The sequence below is a fragment of the Camelina sativa genome, chromosome 19 (genome assembly GCF_030686135.1).
Source record: "Camelina sativa cultivar CO46 ecotype springtype chromosome 19, ASM3068613v1".
Classification (NCBI taxonomy): domain Eukaryota; kingdom Viridiplantae; phylum Streptophyta; class Magnoliopsida; order Brassicales; family Brassicaceae; genus Camelina; species Camelina sativa.
Genome location: NC_141898.1, coordinates 16,374,364 through 16,393,390, shown reverse-complemented (window position 1 = coordinate 16,393,390; position 19,027 = coordinate 16,374,364). Strand labels below are relative to the sequence as shown.

At 33.3% G+C, this 19,027-nt stretch overlaps 1 protein-coding gene across 1 annotated transcript; it reads left to right on the top strand.

Moving 5' to 3' along the window:
- The first annotated feature begins 15,041 nt into the window (after positions 1 to 15,041).
- LOC109130855 (uncharacterized) lies at positions 15,042 to 16,239 on the top strand. The gene is made up of 4 exons (XM_087500649.1): positions 15,042 to 15,538; positions 15,616 to 15,740; positions 15,830 to 15,911; positions 15,992 to 16,239. The coding sequence occupies exons 1-2, from the start codon at positions 15,069 to 15,071 to the stop codon at positions 15,716 to 15,718; spliced, it is 573 nt and encodes a 190-aa protein (XP_087356775.1). The 5' UTR covers positions 15,042 to 15,068; the 3' UTR covers positions 15,719 to 15,740; positions 15,830 to 15,911; positions 15,992 to 16,239.
- The last annotated feature ends 2,788 nt before the right edge of the window (positions 16,240 to 19,027 follow it).

Below are 19,027 nucleotides of genomic sequence, written 5' to 3'. Positions count from 1 at the left end.
TCATTGTAGATCACCTTTCAATCATCTAAGAAATATACAAGTTTGTTTTGTTTTATTCAAAGAGTGTCTTTGTTTAAGCAAGTTTGTCTTTAAGTTTCATTTGATTCTTGAGATTAAAGGGGTAGAATTGTTTGTGTGATTTAAACAAGTCTAGTTCTCCACCGATTGAGAGAGTCAATCAAGCCCACAGATTGAGAGAGTCAATCAAAGCAACACCACCACCTTTACCGTCGTATCCATCTTCCGCCAACGCTTATTGATCAGTTCTTGATCACTGTTTGTTTATAAGATTGCGGAGTGATTCTAGATCCAATATCAAAAATAGGCAGCTCATTGAGTACAATTATCTCATTCACTGACCTTCTGAACAAGTCATTATCATACTTCATTGTTGTGACTAAACCACTACTATCGACAGCAAAAAAGACTGAGAACCACTCTCTTTATAAGGCAAGAACAACTTACATCTGTCCAGGTGATTCTTCATGGGAGTTGTTCCGATTTTTTTGTTGTCACAACCAATCTCCTACCCATAATACCGACAGTTGCTGACTGGTTCTCCAGATTCTACATTCTCAACGAAATGTGCCCATACTACTGATCTATGAGCAGGTCTTTTCCTTGGTTTTGGTGGAACATCGCAACTTGATTTTCCAGTTGATCCCCTCTTCATCTTTCTAGCTTCATCAGGTTGTGCCACTACTTCTTCTTCATCAATGAACTCATCATTGTCGTCGTGAAAAGAAACCATCTGTAGACTTAAACAAATGTGAGACTGTTAGTAACAAAATCAAACATAAATCGGTAAATAGTTTTAGTTCTTTTAAAAAAACAAACCTAAATGAATCCTTAAATCTTTGAACGAAATCGAAATCCCAAATCTAAACCCTAAATTAATTTCAACAGCATATAAACTCCAAATCGAAATTTTATATCAATTTCAACATAAAAAGGGAGAAATAGAAGTAAGAATTCTAAATAAACCCGATTCAAAAGATTTGGAGTAAGAACTTACACTTCTGACTTATGCGTTTTGACTTCAAACAAGGAACTCAACGAACTGAGAAACTTCTACCCACAATTTAGAGCTTACTGAGAAAAAATCAAAGGGAAAAAGAAGAAGATGTAACAAAAATTGGAGAAAAAATCGAGAAAGTGAAGAAGAATGTATCGGGCATGTCGGCTGTCGAAGAGAGAATATGAGATTAGAGTTAAAAAAAAATTATTTAGTAACCCACAAATTTCGGTTATCGGTTGTCCGTTCGGGTAACCCGACCGAACCGACCAGAAGACATACCTGAACTCTCTACAGAAATTGTGCCAAATTATCCAAACAAAGAAACACTAACCAAACCGATTTGTCCAAATCTCAGTTTGGTTCGGAAAAATCGGTTCGTTTATTTTTCCCAGGGCGAGATTCCACAATTATTTTTAACGTCTATTATGAATTCATTCTGCATTTACCTTTACTTTATGGGCCTTACTTCGAGTAGCCCTCGTCATTCAGGTATCCGAAACCGATCGGGTTCGAGTTTTCGAGTTTTGGGTTTTCAGATTTAGAAATATATAATCCATTCGGAATTTTTTATCCTTTCGGGTCGGGTTCAGATTGGATTCCTTTGGGTTCGGGTTAGTTTAGGTATACCTAAACTAACCCAAACCCAATCAGATATCCGAGAATCTAATCGAGTTTATACAACTAAAGTGAAAGTTAAACACTTAACCTGAATGTTAAAACACTTGAACTGAATGTCAAACCAAATAAAAGCCTTCCAAACTAAAGAGAATTTAAAGTATTCCAAAATAAAGAGAAATCCAAAATATCTTTCATTTGTTCTACACTCCTCTCTTGCTTGTTCCCTGTGGCATTTAATCAATTAAGGTTTTTCTATTGCGGTTCAAACTTTGAAAAAGAAAATTACAAACATTGAGAGATAAGTTTTTGAATTAACACTACAAAACTTCAGATTGTAAGCAATGTTAATTTCAAATAGAGATATAAGAAATGAACCTTTTTGAAGTTCATCTTCAAACACAAATTCTGCAAGAATCTGTGCATTTGTAAGCACTTTTTCTTCAAACTTAATGTCTTGCTTTAGTTAATATTCCGTACACATCAAAATCTCAACCATATTGTCCGTTAGACAACTTCTAAATCAGTTTGCTATCCTTCCACTAGTGCTAAAAACACTTTCAGAAGCAACTGCTGACACCTACATAGCAAATAAATCCCTAGCCATCAGAGATGAAATATGATACTTGCCACTGTTGACTTTCCACCAAGAGAGTACATCTTACTCAGTTCCCATCATCAAGTCAGGAGTCTCTACTTCTTCCCTGAGATAAGTATCCAATTCATTTGTGTTTTTAACTCCAATCCTTCTTAGCAACGTATCACACTTCTGCCCCTCTCGAGTATTCTGAGACTGAGACTGCCCATCAAACTCATCATCCATCGAGTCAAATACTCGGTCTGAATGCTCCTCTTGAGTATTCTGAGACTGAGACTGAGAAAAGTCCTCAATTGTTGTTGCATTGGATCTTGTAGTGTACTCTTTAGGCCATCTCAATACATGTCAAATTTGGTAAACATCTTCTCCACATTTACTTTCACGTCATTATCAAGACTATGACAAAGCAACTGTAGTTTCATTGCTATGTTAACTATCTCACTATAGTACTCATATGCATTGAAAGTAGTAGAGGCGGATACAACCAATGTCGCATGATAGAAAACATTGAGAAACTTCATTAACATTTCAACCTTATGCCAATCTTCGCTTTTAGGAGGTCCAATCCTTTTTACTCCATTCTTAGTCTTTAAGAAATGATCATTATAGAGCTTACTTATCTTCAAACTCCATCCTATCAAATGCTGAAACAACTCTATCCGTTTTTTTGAATAATAAATAATATATCATAAATATATATCATAAATAATAAACAAATAACCCAAAATATTTATTTAAATAACCAGAAACTCAAATCACAAAATAAGCAGCGGAAAATACCAATAATAATAAACCAACAATTACCAGAATCATAGACCAAAAGCTACCAACTTAAACCATGGTTCTAACATCAACATTCCAATTGTAATTCAATCCTTTTGTTTGCTCTACATCCCACAATCCCAATTTTTGAAAGCGGATGTTACAAATGCTCCTTGAACTTTTTATGCAGACATCTAGTGGCAAACTTTCCTAACCTACCAGATTCTACTCTCAATTGAAATGACTTCCTCCTATTTGTTCCCGATCTAACATATGAGATTCCATTGGGGACTACAGCCACACTATCATCAATTTCAGCTATTCTATCTTTCACTGTCAAGTTTATGATATGTCCAGCGCATCTCACATGCATAAAATCTCCATCCATCACAAGAGAATCCTCTGATATTAAAAAGAAGCAGACTGAAACAGACTTAGAGCAGTACTTTTAGCAGTTATTATCCATAGTCGCAGTAAACACCTTTTCTATTCCCCATTCAGCAAGAACGTCTATAAGTGTATTGGCGATTATTTTATCTTTGTGAACTGCCACGTACTTGAATCCTATAACTAGCTTCTTTAAACGCCAATACTTATCAATGTAAAACGCAGTTACAACAATATAATGTGTACCTGTGAATAGAAATAAAAATAAATTAAAAATTTAGTAAGAATATGAAGCTAATGATCAGAATTGATTGAAAATAGTTTATAAAAAATAGTACCGGTTACAAAAGAAACTCATATATAAGTTGTGAGTGACTCTTTGCTTGGTAGAGTGAGAGCTATACAAGCGATTTCCAGCCGATTTTCATACTTTCTTAGAGAGATTTGTTTTTAGTATATTTTTCCTTTTTCTAGTTTTGTAATTCTACATTCTGCTCTTTATTGTTATCGATTAAACTCATTATTTTTCAATGCAATTCTTATTCATCTCCATTGTCATTTCGTTTGTGATGATCTAAGTAGTGTACCAAAGTTTCTAGGGGTAGGATAGGCTAATATGTATTCTTGATCGGTTAGGATGTTTTAGCTTGATTTTTTTTACGAGATTTCCCTTCTGAATTGGTGTTCTTAACACTAGTTTCAGACTGAGAGGTTTAGATTAGATCCTAGGCGTTTCCGCACCGAGAGGTGTTCGATGAAATGCTTCAATCAACTAATGCCAGAGATTTTTCCACTTAGCCTAAGAGATTAGATGAGTAAGGGATTTATTGACAATAGTTAATCGGATTTTAATGCCTGCTTGGTCATATTTCTCCAATGAGAGTTGGGTAGGGAAGTGATTAAGGTTGATTGCTTCTACCACGATAGTGGATTAGCAAGGATTAGAGATTCATTGTCTAGGGAATAGATTGCTTGAGGCATGTAAACCATTTTAGGTTGATTAGGAATAATTATGAACCAATTAGTCCATTCTTAGGAGTTTTCGTATATTGATTGTTTAAGCTTTTATCTTTAACTCGACCACAAACCCAATCTGGTACTCGATCATCAGCATGATTTGGAGCCTCGAGTTGTTCATAATTTTTTTCTTATTTTCTTGTCACTCGATCACCTACTCGATCTGGTACTCGACTGCTTGCATCGTGTACCTTGGTCGAGTAGTTCTTTGCTTTATTCTTTTTATTTCTGTTCATATTAAGTTGTTAAACAAAACCCTTTTTATTGCTTGGCTTGACTTTCATAGTTCTGATTGCATTCGAACTGTTAACAACAACCATTTGGATTGATAACCCTTTGTACCACAACTGCATAGGGAATTGATACCCTAGGTGAAAATATTGTTATCAGTTAGAATCATGTATATTAAAGCAAGCCACAAAAGAAGATAGAAGAATCACCTTGTTGCAATAGTTTCTAAGTGCCATTCATTCTATAAACGACAATGGTAACTCCCCTATCACCAACATGCTCAGACACTTTTCCAGTTTGTAAATTCTCATCTTTATTAATAACCTGTTGACGTTCACTAGGATCTTAACCTTCTTCCCATGTCTTGTATGCCTTGCATATTAGAAGATGATTTCACAAGGCTTTTGTCCCTGATTTTGTTGGACAATTTAATCTCTTTTCACAATAGTTGTAGTTACATTTGTCATGGTTGTCCTTCTCACTTGTGAAATGTTGCCATTTGATCTTGGCTGAGAGTCTTTGGGGTCTTAGGATCAGGTTGGTTAGACTCACATCCACCAACAGTACCACTATTTTGAGTTGTTTCCTTTGGCCCCTTCAATTAGACTCATGTGTTCAAAACTCTTTTTCTTCATGTGTATCTCTCTCTCCATCATCAAAATTAATTTGGAGATGATGAATCCATCTGGAGATCGTAAGTAATAGTTTAACAACCAGTTCAAACTAGAACAAAACAGATACATAGATGGTACGCCCAAATTCGAGGATCACTCAGCCGGATTAGAAATGATATAAACTCACCAAGAAGCAAGGTGCAACAAGGGAGATTTAATGGATTGAAGGGTCGCACAACAGTTGCGGAAGGCTGCTGATATTCCCAACTCTAATTACTGCTAGATATGACACACTAGTCTAGCAAGAGGAGGCTGTTACTTGGATATTACACACCAAGAAACAAAGAAGTGTTCTAGACAAAGAACAAAGAGATAAACTCATAAAATGAAAAGGAAATTGATTAATGATTCTCAAATGAGATTACATGTGTTTATATAGGGATAAAAAACTTGGTAACAAGGCCAAGTATTAAATTTTCTTGAAACTAAAAGAAAATAAATATAGATAGTTGAATGGAGACCCAACTCTTGGTGCATGTTTCCCTTCCCAAGGTGTCCTTCTCAAGGTGAGTGGAACTCTATTTTCGTCATCCCTCTTTGACCACAAAATAAAGTGATTATTTTGGGCTTTCTTGGACTTTAATAGGCTCAAAGTGGGCTGGACTTGATAGATATCATCTCCAATAGTTTTTTTCATGCTCTCTTTGGCCATAAGCTCTTGAATAAGCCCATTTAGTGCATTTCTTAGCTTCTTCGATTTTGCTCTAGTCATTGGTCCTTCAGGTACAAGCAATGGTTCCTCCGCTACAAGCTCCTTGGGTTCAAGCTCAGCTACAAATTCCTCAGGTTCAAGCTCAGCTACAAGCTCCTCCTTCTTAGCTCCATCCATGATCACATCATCCCCCTCCTCTTAAAAAGGATTTGACCTCAAATCTGGATCATTTGCCACAAATGGAGCCAAATCAGCAACATTAAAAATCGAGCTCACTTTGTACTTACCTTGCAAGTCGAGTTTGTAAGCATTGTCACTGATTTTTGTCAAGACTTTGAATGGACCATCGACCTGTGGCATTAACTTAGACTCCCTTTCAGCTGGGAAACGTTCTTTTCTCAAGTGTATCCACACTAGATCTTCCACTTTAAACACCAGCTGACGTCTTCCTTTGTTTGCATGCTTCTCATATTGCTTTGTCTTTGCTTCAAGATTGAGTCGGGCTTTCTCATGAATCTGCTTAACAAGTTCAGCTTTCTTTTTCCCATCCATACTAACTCTTTCACTCAAAGGCAAAGGGATTAGATCCAAAGGCGTTATAGGATTGAAACCATAAACAATTTGGAAAGGAGAATACTTAGTAGCAGAATGAACTGAATGATTATATGCAAACTCAACATGAGGCAAACATTCTTCCCAAGATTTGATGTTCTTTTTAATGATAGCACGCAAAATAGTAGACAAAGTTCTATTCACTACCTCGGTTTGTCCGTCAGTTTGAGGATGAAAAGTAGTTGAAAACAACAGCTTAGTTCCTAACTTAGACCACAAAGTTTTCCAGAAATAGCTTAAGAACTTAATATCTCTATCAGAAACAATAGTTTTAGGCATGCCATGCAATCGCACAATTTCTCTAAAGAACAATTCAGCAACGTTTGTAGCATCATCAATTTTGTGACATGGGATGAAGTGTGTCATCTTAGAAAATCTATCAACAACCACAAAGACATAATCTCTACCTTTCTTGGTTCTAGGTAATCCTAACACAAAATCCATTGACAGATCAGTCCAAGGTTCAATAGGAATGGGTAAAGTAGTATACAAACCGTGGGGTTGAAGTTTAGACTTAGCTTGCTTACAAGTGACACACCTCCCACATATTCTTTCTACATCTCTCATTAAGCTCGGCCAGTGGAAATGCTCATGAACTACTTTGTGGGTCTTCTTTACTCCAAAATGTCCCATCAGTCCACCTCCATGTGCTTCCCTGACAAATAACTCCCTCAAAGAACGGGGCACACAAAGACGGTTATCAAAGAATAGGAAACAAGACATTTGATAATATTTCCCATAAGCGACTTTAGAGCATTTTCTATAAATCTCTTTAAAATGCTGGTCATTTGTATACAATTGCTTTATGAACTCAAAACCAAGCAACTTAGTCTCAAGAGCTGAAATAAGAACATACCTTCTAGAAAAGGCATCGACCACCACATTTTCCTTACCTTGTTTGTATTTTATGATGTAGGGAAAGGTCTCAATGAATTCAACCCAACGTGCGTGCCTTTTGTTCAACTTTTGTTGGCCTTTGAGGTGCTTCAAGGAATGGTGATCTGTGTGAATTACAAACTCCTTTGGCCAAAGATAATGTTGCCATGTTTGGATTGCCCTAACCAAAGCGTATAGCTCTTGGTCATAAGTGGGGTAATTGAGTGTGGCTCTCACTGAAGTAGGCAATGGGTTTCTTTTCCTGGATCAACACAGCACCAATACCCACTCCTGAGGCATCACATTCTATCTCAAAAGTTTTGGAGAAATCCGGAAGTGTAAGTAAAAGAGCTTGAGTTAACTTCCCTTTAAGTATCTGAAACGCCTCCTCCTGTGCTTGTTCCCACTTGAAACCAACATTCTTCTTGATTACCTCTGTGAGTGGAGCTGCTATTGTGCTGAAGTTCTGAACAAACCTCCGGTAGAACCCAGCTAGCCCATGAAAGCTCCTTACCTCTCCAACGGTTTTGGGGCTAGGCCAATCACAGATTGCCTTGATCTTTTCTTCATCCACCCTGAGTCCATCAGCACCTACAATAAAACCTAAGAAAACCACTTGATCTGTTCCAAAAGAGCACTTCTTAATATTTGCAAATAACCTTTCTTTCCTAAGGACGTCTAGGACAGATTTCAAATGCAGCTTATGTTCATCACGGTTCTTGCTATAGATAAGAATGTCATCAAAGTAGCCAACAACAAAATGACCAATAAAAGATCGCAAGATATGATTCATCAAACGCATGAATGTACTAGGTGCATTAGTAAGGCCAAAAGGCATGACAAGCCACTCATACAATCCTAGTTTAGTTTTGAATGCGGTCTTCCATTCATCACCTTCTCCTGTGAGTCAAAACCTGATCATACCAGTTAATAGCATAGCCTATAAACTCAGTTGCTGCTAACCTAACCTTCTTGAGTTGAAATTTTTTTTGACAATCGAACATTAACTCCATTTTCCTTTCCCATTCTAGGTAAACATCCGGATCGTTTTTACCTTCAAAGATTGGAATTTTATGTTTTAAACCACTTAAATTGTCATTTCTTGTATCAAAAGGATTAACATCACCTTGATCACGGTTTCTATAACTTCGTCTAGGCGGTTGATGGATCGATCATCTTCTTCATGGAACTCTTCTTCTTCAATTTCCTCCTCAGGCTGGTAAGTTCTCCTTGAATGTTCTCTCCTGGCTGCGTGTCTAGAACGGGTTTGTTCTGAATCTCGTCGAGCCTCTGGTGTAGTTCTTCTAGACCTGTATTCATAAGGTTAGTAAGAGTGTCATTCAATGCCCTCATTTGCAAGTTAGATAGCCCGACGACAGAATTCCCTGGCCGATCTCTTTCTCCATCACTTTGCATGGTTTCCTGAAAACTTAAAAGTTAGCAGATAAAAATTCCTCACACAAGTGTTTCTCTCGATTTTGGTAGGTCACTCAAGAGCTTTCTCCCTAAGTTCTAAGAGAACATTTCCAAGCAACCCAATAGAATTTCCAAGCAACAACGGAAGCAGGAAGATAGAAAGAAAAGAGAATTTTGTGAAATCTGTTTTAACCACTCCAAGGCTGGATTTCTCCTCAGCCAGCAGGATTTCTCTTCCACCACCTAGCCAAATGCAAATCTTTTTTTTTTTGTTAGGTTTTGTTTCTTTCTTTTTTTTTTGTCTTTTTTTTTGTTTTTTGTTTTTTTTTTTGTTTTTTTTGAAAATAGAGATGGCCTAGGTAAGGAGATGGCCCAAATTTAAGATAGAAAGAAGAAGAAGTATTTAGAAATGGAAGATGAGAAGATGAACAGACAAGTACCGGTTGAGTGGCTCTGATACCACTTGATACGCCCAAATTCGAGGATCACTCAGCCGGATTAGAAAGGATAGAAACTCGCCAAGAAGCAAGGTGCAACAAAGGAGTTTTAATGGATTGAAGGGTCGCACAACAGTTGCGGAAGGCTGCTGATATTTCCAACTCCAATCGCTGCTAGATATGACACACTAGTCCAGCAAGAGGAGGCTGTTACTTGGATATTACACACCAAGAAACAAAGAACAAATAGATAAACTCATAAAATGAAAAGAAAATTGATTGATGATTCTCAAATGAGATTACATGTGTTTATATAGGGATAAGAAACTTGGTAACAAGGCCAAGTATTAATTGTTCTTGAAACTAAAAGAAAATAAATATAGATAGTTGAATGGAGACCCAACTCTTGGTGCATGTTTCCCTTCCCAAGGTGTCCTTCTCAAGGTGAGTGGAACTCTATTTTCGTCATCCCTCTTTGACCACAAAATAAAGTGATTATTTTGGGCTTTCTTGGACTTGAATTAGGCTCATCGTGGGCTGGACTTGATAGATATCATCTCCAATAGTTTTTCCCATGCTCTTTTTGGCCATAAGCTCTTGAATAAGCCCATTTAGTGCATTTCTTAGCTTCTTAGCTTTTGCTCTAGTCATTGGTCCATCAGGTATAAGCAATGGTTCCTCCGCTACAAGCTCCCGGGTTCAAGCTCAGCTACAAATTTCTCAGGTTCAAGCTTAGCTACAGGCTCCTCCTCCTTAGTTCCATCCATGATCACATCAATAGACTACATAATCAAACATATAGATAAACTAAAACAAAACTAAGAGATAAACTAGAACCAGTTCCAACTAGAACAAAACAGAGAGCTAAACAAACTAAGAGATAAATTAGAACCAGTTCCAACTAGAACAAAACAGAGAGCTAAACAAACGAAGAAATAAACTAGAATCCGTTCTAACTAGAACAAAACAGAAAGCTAAACAAAACAGAGAGATAAAGAGAGAGCTAAACAAACACTAAACAACGTAATGACACTAACTAGATAAACTAGAATCAGTTCAAACTAAGTCATGCAACACTAAGAATAAGCAGCCGTATGACTAAAGACATAAATCAATTACTAAGATGATAGATGAGATTCAAGGAGACGAAAAGTGAGAAGATGAGTAAGAACCTGTGATTTCCTCCGTGAAGCCTCAGAAGGAGGAGATGATGCGATAACTCGAGTTGGGGTTTCCAGCTTGAACAATTGGGGATGAAATCTGATTTTATCTCTTTCACTTTTGACAAAAACAACCTCGAAATTGCAGTTGTGAAGCTGAACAGGTTATAACGGGTTTCTCTTTGACAATGTCGATAAAAGAGCGAGAGCAAAGATTAAGGATTTTTAGGCATATAGGGTTTATACATACATATTTTCAGGTTAGTTCGGTTATCCTTCGGGTATAAGCAATAAAAGACTTAAGCTGTGCGAGCTGTTTAGCTCGGAGGACTTAAGCAATAAAAGAAGACATTGTGCCCTAAATTCGCATCCCTTAATTTTTCTTTTCTAAATTCGCATCTCTTTCACTTTTAACTTTATCCTTTACTGCTCCGACACCAGAAGCTATGGACGTTGAATCGTGTGCTATTCCAAATGCCGCCGTCTATGCTCAACCTTGAGAAATTCCGTCCCCACTATTAGTAATTGTTGGTGGCTGAACCTAAGAAAAATAAAACTTTAGATAATTTCCAGTCTTCCCAGTCCGAAAGAATCACCAAAAACTGTCAGCCCTGGGTATTGTGCGGCTTTCGAAATGTATTTCACTAGTTGCGGTTGTAATTTTTACCCATTTCTTCTTAATATTCACAGACACAACTAACATATCAGGTTTATAGGATTCTTTTAGGTCTTGCGACTGAAGCTTATATATCGACGACGATGATTTATATTCGGTGAAGTATATATAAATTTGGTATATAACCATATGTAAAAGAAACTTATAATTAAATATAACAAAAAAAATTTACATTACTTTACGTATATGAGTAAATATATAAAACTCTAGAAGTATACCCATACTTGCAGTCGTTAATGCAAATATAATGAAAGCAATATTGTTGTAACTAGAGTTTGTAGCATGTATTTTTCTGATTAGATATATTGATAATTATATAAAATTATTAGTATAATACTTGTGTAAGAAAATATAGTGAAATATGATTTTGTGTTGTTGTTTTTTCTTAAGTTTACATTAACTTTTGTTAGAGTTTACTTATAAAGTTTTCATAGTATCAAAAAACTTTGGTGTTTTGTGCACTTACTGTAATCATTGTTTTCCTCGTAACTGAGCTAAAAATATTGAGTTTAACGGTTGTAATTGTTGTTTTCTTTGTAATTTTTTTTACTAGGATTTAATCTGTGGTACACCGTAAGACCATTTTTATTTTTTGAATAATTTTTATAATCTATTATATTAAACGCGAAGTGAAAACGTCCCACATTCCATCTCAGCAAAATTTTACTATTTTACCATTAATGAAATTGACCCTGACGTTGAAATATTTTGCCCTTGAACGTAATTTTACCTATTTTCGCATTAAAAATAATTCAAAAAAATCGACAGAAATAATCTAATTGCATAAAAAGTTATTTGCAAAACTAGAATTTACTAAATTAATCCCTAGTTTTTATGAAAAAAATACTCTTTGACGTTTAATTTGAGAATACATGACCATAATTTAACATGCATAAAACGAAGATTGGGTAAATAATGGGCTTAGATTAGATTGTTTTAAGATCGACGTAAATTTAAATTTATGGGTTTCTGCATGAAAAAAGCCCGATGTCAAAACATCTTCTAACTGGAAACCCTAAAAACCTAGAAACCCTAAAAAGATAGATCCTTTATATCAATAAATACAATGATATTGTATGCTTTCACCATAACAAAAAAAAAAAAAAAAACTCTTCTCTTGAATTTTTATAATTCTTTTATCATGTTCTCAAATTTATATTTATATTCCGATCTTGCTGTTTTTAATGATTCATTGACTGATCCTTCTTATTTTCCTGTTCGTATAGTGGTTTCTTGGAAAGCAAGATCCACAAATCATAAAACTTTGGTTGTTGTTGGTTCATCTTCTAATAAAGGTATAATATCATGCTTTATAAGGTTCACATTCTCAATTTTCAATTTGTATTCTGATTTTACTGTTTCTTATGATTCACCGACTGAACCTTTTTATTTTCTTGATCGTGTAGTTGTTACTTGGAAAGCAAATTTTCTGATCATTCCTGATCGACTAATGTTATATGTTTTCCTGTTCATGTAGTTGTTTCTTGGGAAGGGAGATTCGAAACTCATCTAGCTTTGGATATTGTTGGTTCACTTTTTAAAAAAGGTATAATATTTTACTTTTTTGGTTGATCAACAAATTAATTGTATTTACCTGTATGTATGGTGGTTTCATATATAATAATATAATAATAAAATAATAATTATTATTTGATGTAGGTATTATGGAGCAGATTAAACGATACAGGAATTTGATTCTAAATAATATAAGGTATTATTTCTTGTATTTCCTTTTTAAATTGATTTATAATTTATAATAGATAATAGTTTTGTCTAAACTTGGATTGCCATATCTGCAGAAATAATATGATCGTAGTTACCCATGGATTCGATTTACGGGTATTTCATCACGAAACTGTTTTAAATAATCATGTTATATAATTATTCAGAAATTGATAATAATTCCATGTTTGATAATAATTATTTTTTAAATAAAATATTGAACAGATTACACCTAAAGAATGCTACAACGAAGATGGTCCTGAGAATGATGTTATGATTCGTTCGACGACTATGACAACTAAATTCTCGGATTGGATTATATCCAGTACACAAGCTGCTCAAGCCAAAGAAATCACTTATTCTGAAATTCCATATCCATTACGTTGGTGTCGTGAAGAGATGATATGGAAGTGAAAGTCAAAAAGAAGACAATTTCAATCGCCATACAATATTCCTATAATATTTGTTTCTTTAAATTAATTTGAAATTTATTTAAATGTAACAATAATCTATTTTTTTAGATGTATAATTAATTTGAAATATTATTGTTACATTTTTAAAAATTATTTCACTGTAATGAGTTTTGTATAATATATAGTCTGCTCAAGACAAAGAAATTATTAATGCTGAAATTCCAAAATCAACAGTCTGGTGTCATAAAGACATGAAATGGAAGACAAAATTAAACAGAAGACAATTTCCATAACCATACAATGTTCTTATAATATTTGTTTCTTTAACACAATATAAAAATTTATTTAATATAGTAATAACCTATTAATTAATATACTGATCTTTCAAACATAGTGTTAAGTTTTTAGAAATTATACCTTTAGGAGATATTTGATTATAAACGTTTCTGAGAAGTATTAAATTATTAATTATACAAAACTAGCATACATCTTCAAAATGGTGTAATTTCGTAAATTTAAAACGTAAATTAAAGTAATAAAATATTATTATATATCTTTATTCCTAAAAGTTATAATACTCACAAAATGATTAAATTTACGATTTTTATGAAATTTACAAATTTGATATGATAAAGATTATTCCTAAAAGTTATAACTAACAAAAGGATAAAATTATGATTTTTATAAAATTTACAAAATTGAAATGATAAAGATGGCAATTACCATTGTTTGAATAATAAAATATAGAAATATATATATATATATATAATATATTATATATAACTATTTAAACTGATGATTTTCTGAATGAGTATATTTATTGTAAACTTAAAGTGATAAAGATAGTAATAAATATAGTTTGGAATAAAAGATATTTATTAGATTTTACATAATTTATAGATTATGATGCAAGAAATAAATAAGTAAATAAATATATATATATAAGACATATATATGTTATATATTTGCACATATCTATTATTAATTATAAATACACTAATATTATAATATTTTACTATTTATATTTAGAAAAATATACTAATCTCTAAGGTTATATATATAGACGTCTCATATATCTTAAGTTCAATATCCAAATCTCGAGAATATTCCAAGGCTCTTTAAAACATTCGACACACAATTCTTTTATTATGTTTGGGAATCTTAATTTGCTTATAATTACTGAATTCGTTTAGTGCAGGTTAGATTATGGTCATGAATTCTCCGACTGATCATGTTTCACGTTTGAATCCTTCAAAATACGAATGGAAAATCCATGTTAGGATTTTGTGTTTATGGGAAGAAAAAACTCTTCGTCTTGGTTCAACCCTAGAGATGGTTCTAACTGATAATCAGGTTTGCTACTTATCCAAATTTTATAGAAATCTAATTATATTTGTTGTATTTAATAGGGTAAGAAGATTTAGTGTAATTTTCGTGGTGATGTTTATGACAAATTTGTGTCTAAATTTCATGTTGGCGATTGGATTGAGCTTGAAAATTTTAAAGTTGTCGATCAATATGGGTCATGCAGAGCTACCACTCATCGATAAAAGATTATTATTTTGTATAAGACCAAAATTAGTAAGATTTTGATTGTTGGAGGTGAAGAATATTTTGAATTCATAGATTATAATCGAATATTAAACGGTTCTTACTGTGATGATTACTTGGTCGGTAAGTTACCTCATTCGTCTATTTTTGAATCTCCCATAATTGAATTCTAATATATTATACATTATTTTGACGTGAGTTTGCGTCTTATATTTTAAGATGTCATTGGAGAAGTAACCAATGTTGGAAAAATGAATACTTGGAATGATAAAAAAGACTCGCTGGGTCCGAATAACGGCAACAAGTATGAGCTTAGATCACAAAGTGATAATATTTGTAAGTTGCTAAAGAAGTGCTGCCGAAATTCTTTGGCGAAGAAGGTGGATGATTCTAATGACACTGACTCGGATGATATCGACTCTGATGTGTCCGAAAATGATGACGATGATGGAAACAGTTCTGATGAGGATTATTGTGAAGAAGAAGAAGATAAAGAAGATGAAGGCTTTTATGAAATAGTGTATGTAGACGAAGAAGATAGTGAAGGCGATGATGGGGATGACACTGATGATACTGAAAACGACGAATATGATTATGAATCAAGTGAAGATACTGAGTCTGAAGAAGAAGATAATGAGAAGCAAGTTTCTTCTCCGGAAGGGAACGAAACACAAGAGTACTCCATGTACCATAGAATTTCCTTTGACCTTCGTGACTCCAGGTATTTGGTTTTAAACATATTATCTAATTGATACTACTTAAATATATAAACATTTTTTTTTTTTTTTTTTAATTTAGTGGCATGCTTTTGCCGTGTGAGTTAACCGAAAAAGCGGCTGACGATTTCTACAAGACTTACAAAGATTCCATAGGTGAAAGCCTCATCTGTGTTGTTCTATAGGGTGTAATTGATGTCTTCCAAGGTACATACTTTATTCCTTCGTTTAAAATGTTTAAAAATTAGTTTTGATAATACCTAACTATTATAAATTCTATATCAAATGTATTGTAGGAAGGAGGTCTGTATCCAACACTATATGTACCCAAATTAGGCTTAACCCGGAGATTCCAGAAGTTAAAACATTTCGACGATCGTATGTTACCCTTTATTGTTAATTAGTTTCTTATACTAATGTTTCAAAGATATATTTTTAATTTATAATTTGTGTTGTAGGAACACCAGAAAGAGAGCACACACAAAAAAATGATTGAAGTGTTGTAGGAATACCTGGAAGTGACCTCGCATCAATAAAAAAAGTCATGAACATGTGTTTTTTATACGGTTACATCTCTATGTTTTAAATTATTTACATTACTATCGAATCTTACAATTTTAATACTGGGTTATTGTTACTTTGGACAAGTATATTCATCTTTTTATGTTTGATACTATTATAATTTGCAATATAATCTATTATATTATATAGTATTAAAGAAATTAATTCGACTATTATTTATGTATATGACTTCATAAGGATTAAATTTTCTTTATTTGATACTTCATAAGGTCATCACACATTGTGTCTTAATAAACTCAAATGGGCCTGAGATCATGAGACGCCAACATGGAAAGGCTTTGCGACTCTTTGGACAGATATTTAAGCACTATTCGTCTCTCCTATATTGTGAGTACTACCTATTATCATCCGTATCTTTCAGGTAAGTTATCAAATTTTTTTTTTAAAGTCTTTCGTTTATTCAAAGTTCTACTTACGTAAAAAAAAAAAATCTATTTTTAATCTTTATAGTCTCAAATTTCGCGATGGATGGCGAAAGTTCTAGAAAACGCAAAGAACCCATGTCCGATTTTGGATGGGAGGACGAAGCAGTCGACAAAGTTAATAAGGCGTTTCAGAAATCTAGAGATGTGTCTCAAAAGGAAACGTCGAAACGATTCACCGCGATTATCGATATGGTGAAAGAGCATATGAAGAAGAAAGAAGAATCAACCGAACTCATGTGTCAACTTGAAATAATCGATGCTCAACTCACACTAATGAATGATATCTTGGAAGGACGCATCGATTTGATTGAAGAGCGTAAGAGGCTGGACGACGTTAGGGTTGTTATTGAGAAAGATGTAAAAGATTGTGTTGTGCCTAATATTGATTGGGATAAACTTCGTATTTCATTTATTGGTTAACAATCTTTGTAATTTCAGTTTTAACATTTTAATAATTCGAATAAAATAATTATCCTTTTCAAAAATAAATTACCATAATTTTTTAATACAAATCTAACAAACCTAATATATTTTACTAAAATTCATTATATAAAAAGATATTGAGCTTTATGCGAAATGGAAAAGTTTGAAATAACGAGAACATGTTTAGAAATAGAAATCAAAACGAAATTTGGTAAATGAATAAAAAATTAACAAAGATATGTATAACAAATATACCATAAGATGTGATTTCTCAACAGCAAACCAAAAAATATATATTTACACACTTCATAATATATTCTATAACGTTCTCATACGATAATGTTAAAGTTCTTAAATTTGTTTATAATGATAATCTCCCGATATTATTTATGTGTGTTGATTTTGTATATATATCTATATTCATTAGATGCATTGAGTGTATTATAATTTATTTAGAAAATCAGAAACATGACCTCTGATTCTAATTCTTGTGTTTATGTTGTCGACTTGCATCCTTTACTCATTCAAAGAAGGATCAAGGTTAAAATTATCAGAAGATTTGTTAGCAGTGTTGCGTTGAACGATGTGATCGAGTTTGTGCTAGCGGATGATAAGGTAATAATACAAACATCTACTCCGAATGATAAGCGAATTTGAATATTATTTGATATATTTTTCACTCTAGGGTTCAAAGATACATGGAACTTTTGAAAGTAGTTTGGTCCAGCGCTTCAAACCGTTTTTTAACGAAGGGAATTGGTTGATCTTATCTAGATGTCCTTTCTGGCTCTCTAAATCCGAATATGTGTATTGGTAAGTAGTGTATCGATTATTTTAGGTGGCTTATAGATTTTATATTAAATATTTGAAACTGATTAAACAATATTTATTCTGTTTTAGATTTAATTGGACGTCTCGTTCGTGTGGAAAGATCTGAATACCTTTTGGCTAACAACGTGTACACCGGACTTTTTTTTGAAATCGAAAACGAAGAGTAAGATTTCTTATTTATTTTATACAAACAATACTTTATTCTTTGGTTTTCTTATTTATTTTTTACTAATTTCGTATTCCTGTTAAAGTGGTATACGTTTGAGATGTCATCTGAGAAGAGGATATTTGGAGTATTTTTACGACAGCTTCCGTAAAATTGATGAAGGCATCATTATATGCATAATCAGATTCGGTCAAATTGATAATGTTGAAGGTGAGTGTTTAATATAAACTATTATGATAACTTTATGATAATAAATACTAATGTTATGTTATGTTTTTAGGCCGTACAATGATTACTACCACATGCAGTTGTACACAGATTCTATTCAACTACCCATGTCTTGAAGTTTCGAATATGCAAAATCACTTTGAAGAATCGGAAAATTAGTTTATGGTTTTACTTTATGGTTTTGTGTTTTTGGTTTCTTCTTTTATTTACGCATTTTTGTTTTCTTGGATGATAATAGTTAATTTTGAGATAAGACCACCTCTTTGAATTATAAGGCTTACTACACATAAGTTCATAATTCTATCAAACATCATGACTTTGGCACAACTGATACCTTCTTTCAATGAAAAAGATTGATTTCTTTAGTATCTTTCATAGATGTCCTTTCGTACTCTTTAGATCTGAATATGTGTCATTGTATCAAATTTTGTTTTTGATCAAAAGATATTTGTTTTGATTTTTAGATTTTATTGGCTGTCTTGTGCATGTTGAAAGCTCTGCTTACGTTTCAGACAGCAATGACCAACATCAACTTTATTTTGAGATTGGAAACGAAAAATGAATTTTGTATACAATACTAAAATATTTATTGTTCCCTTATTTTGAAAAATGTAATTCGTCTTCGGGTTCAAGTGAAATCGAAGATGGCATTGTTATATGCGTTGTCATTACCTCCACTTATATTATTATTCTAGGATCATAAAATGATTATTAACGCATGTAACTATAAACGGTTTATATTCAACTATCCATGTATTGAAATTTATAATATGCAAAATCACTTCCAAAGCTTAGAAGATTAGTTTATGGTTTTAGGTTTATGGTTTTATGTCTTAGTT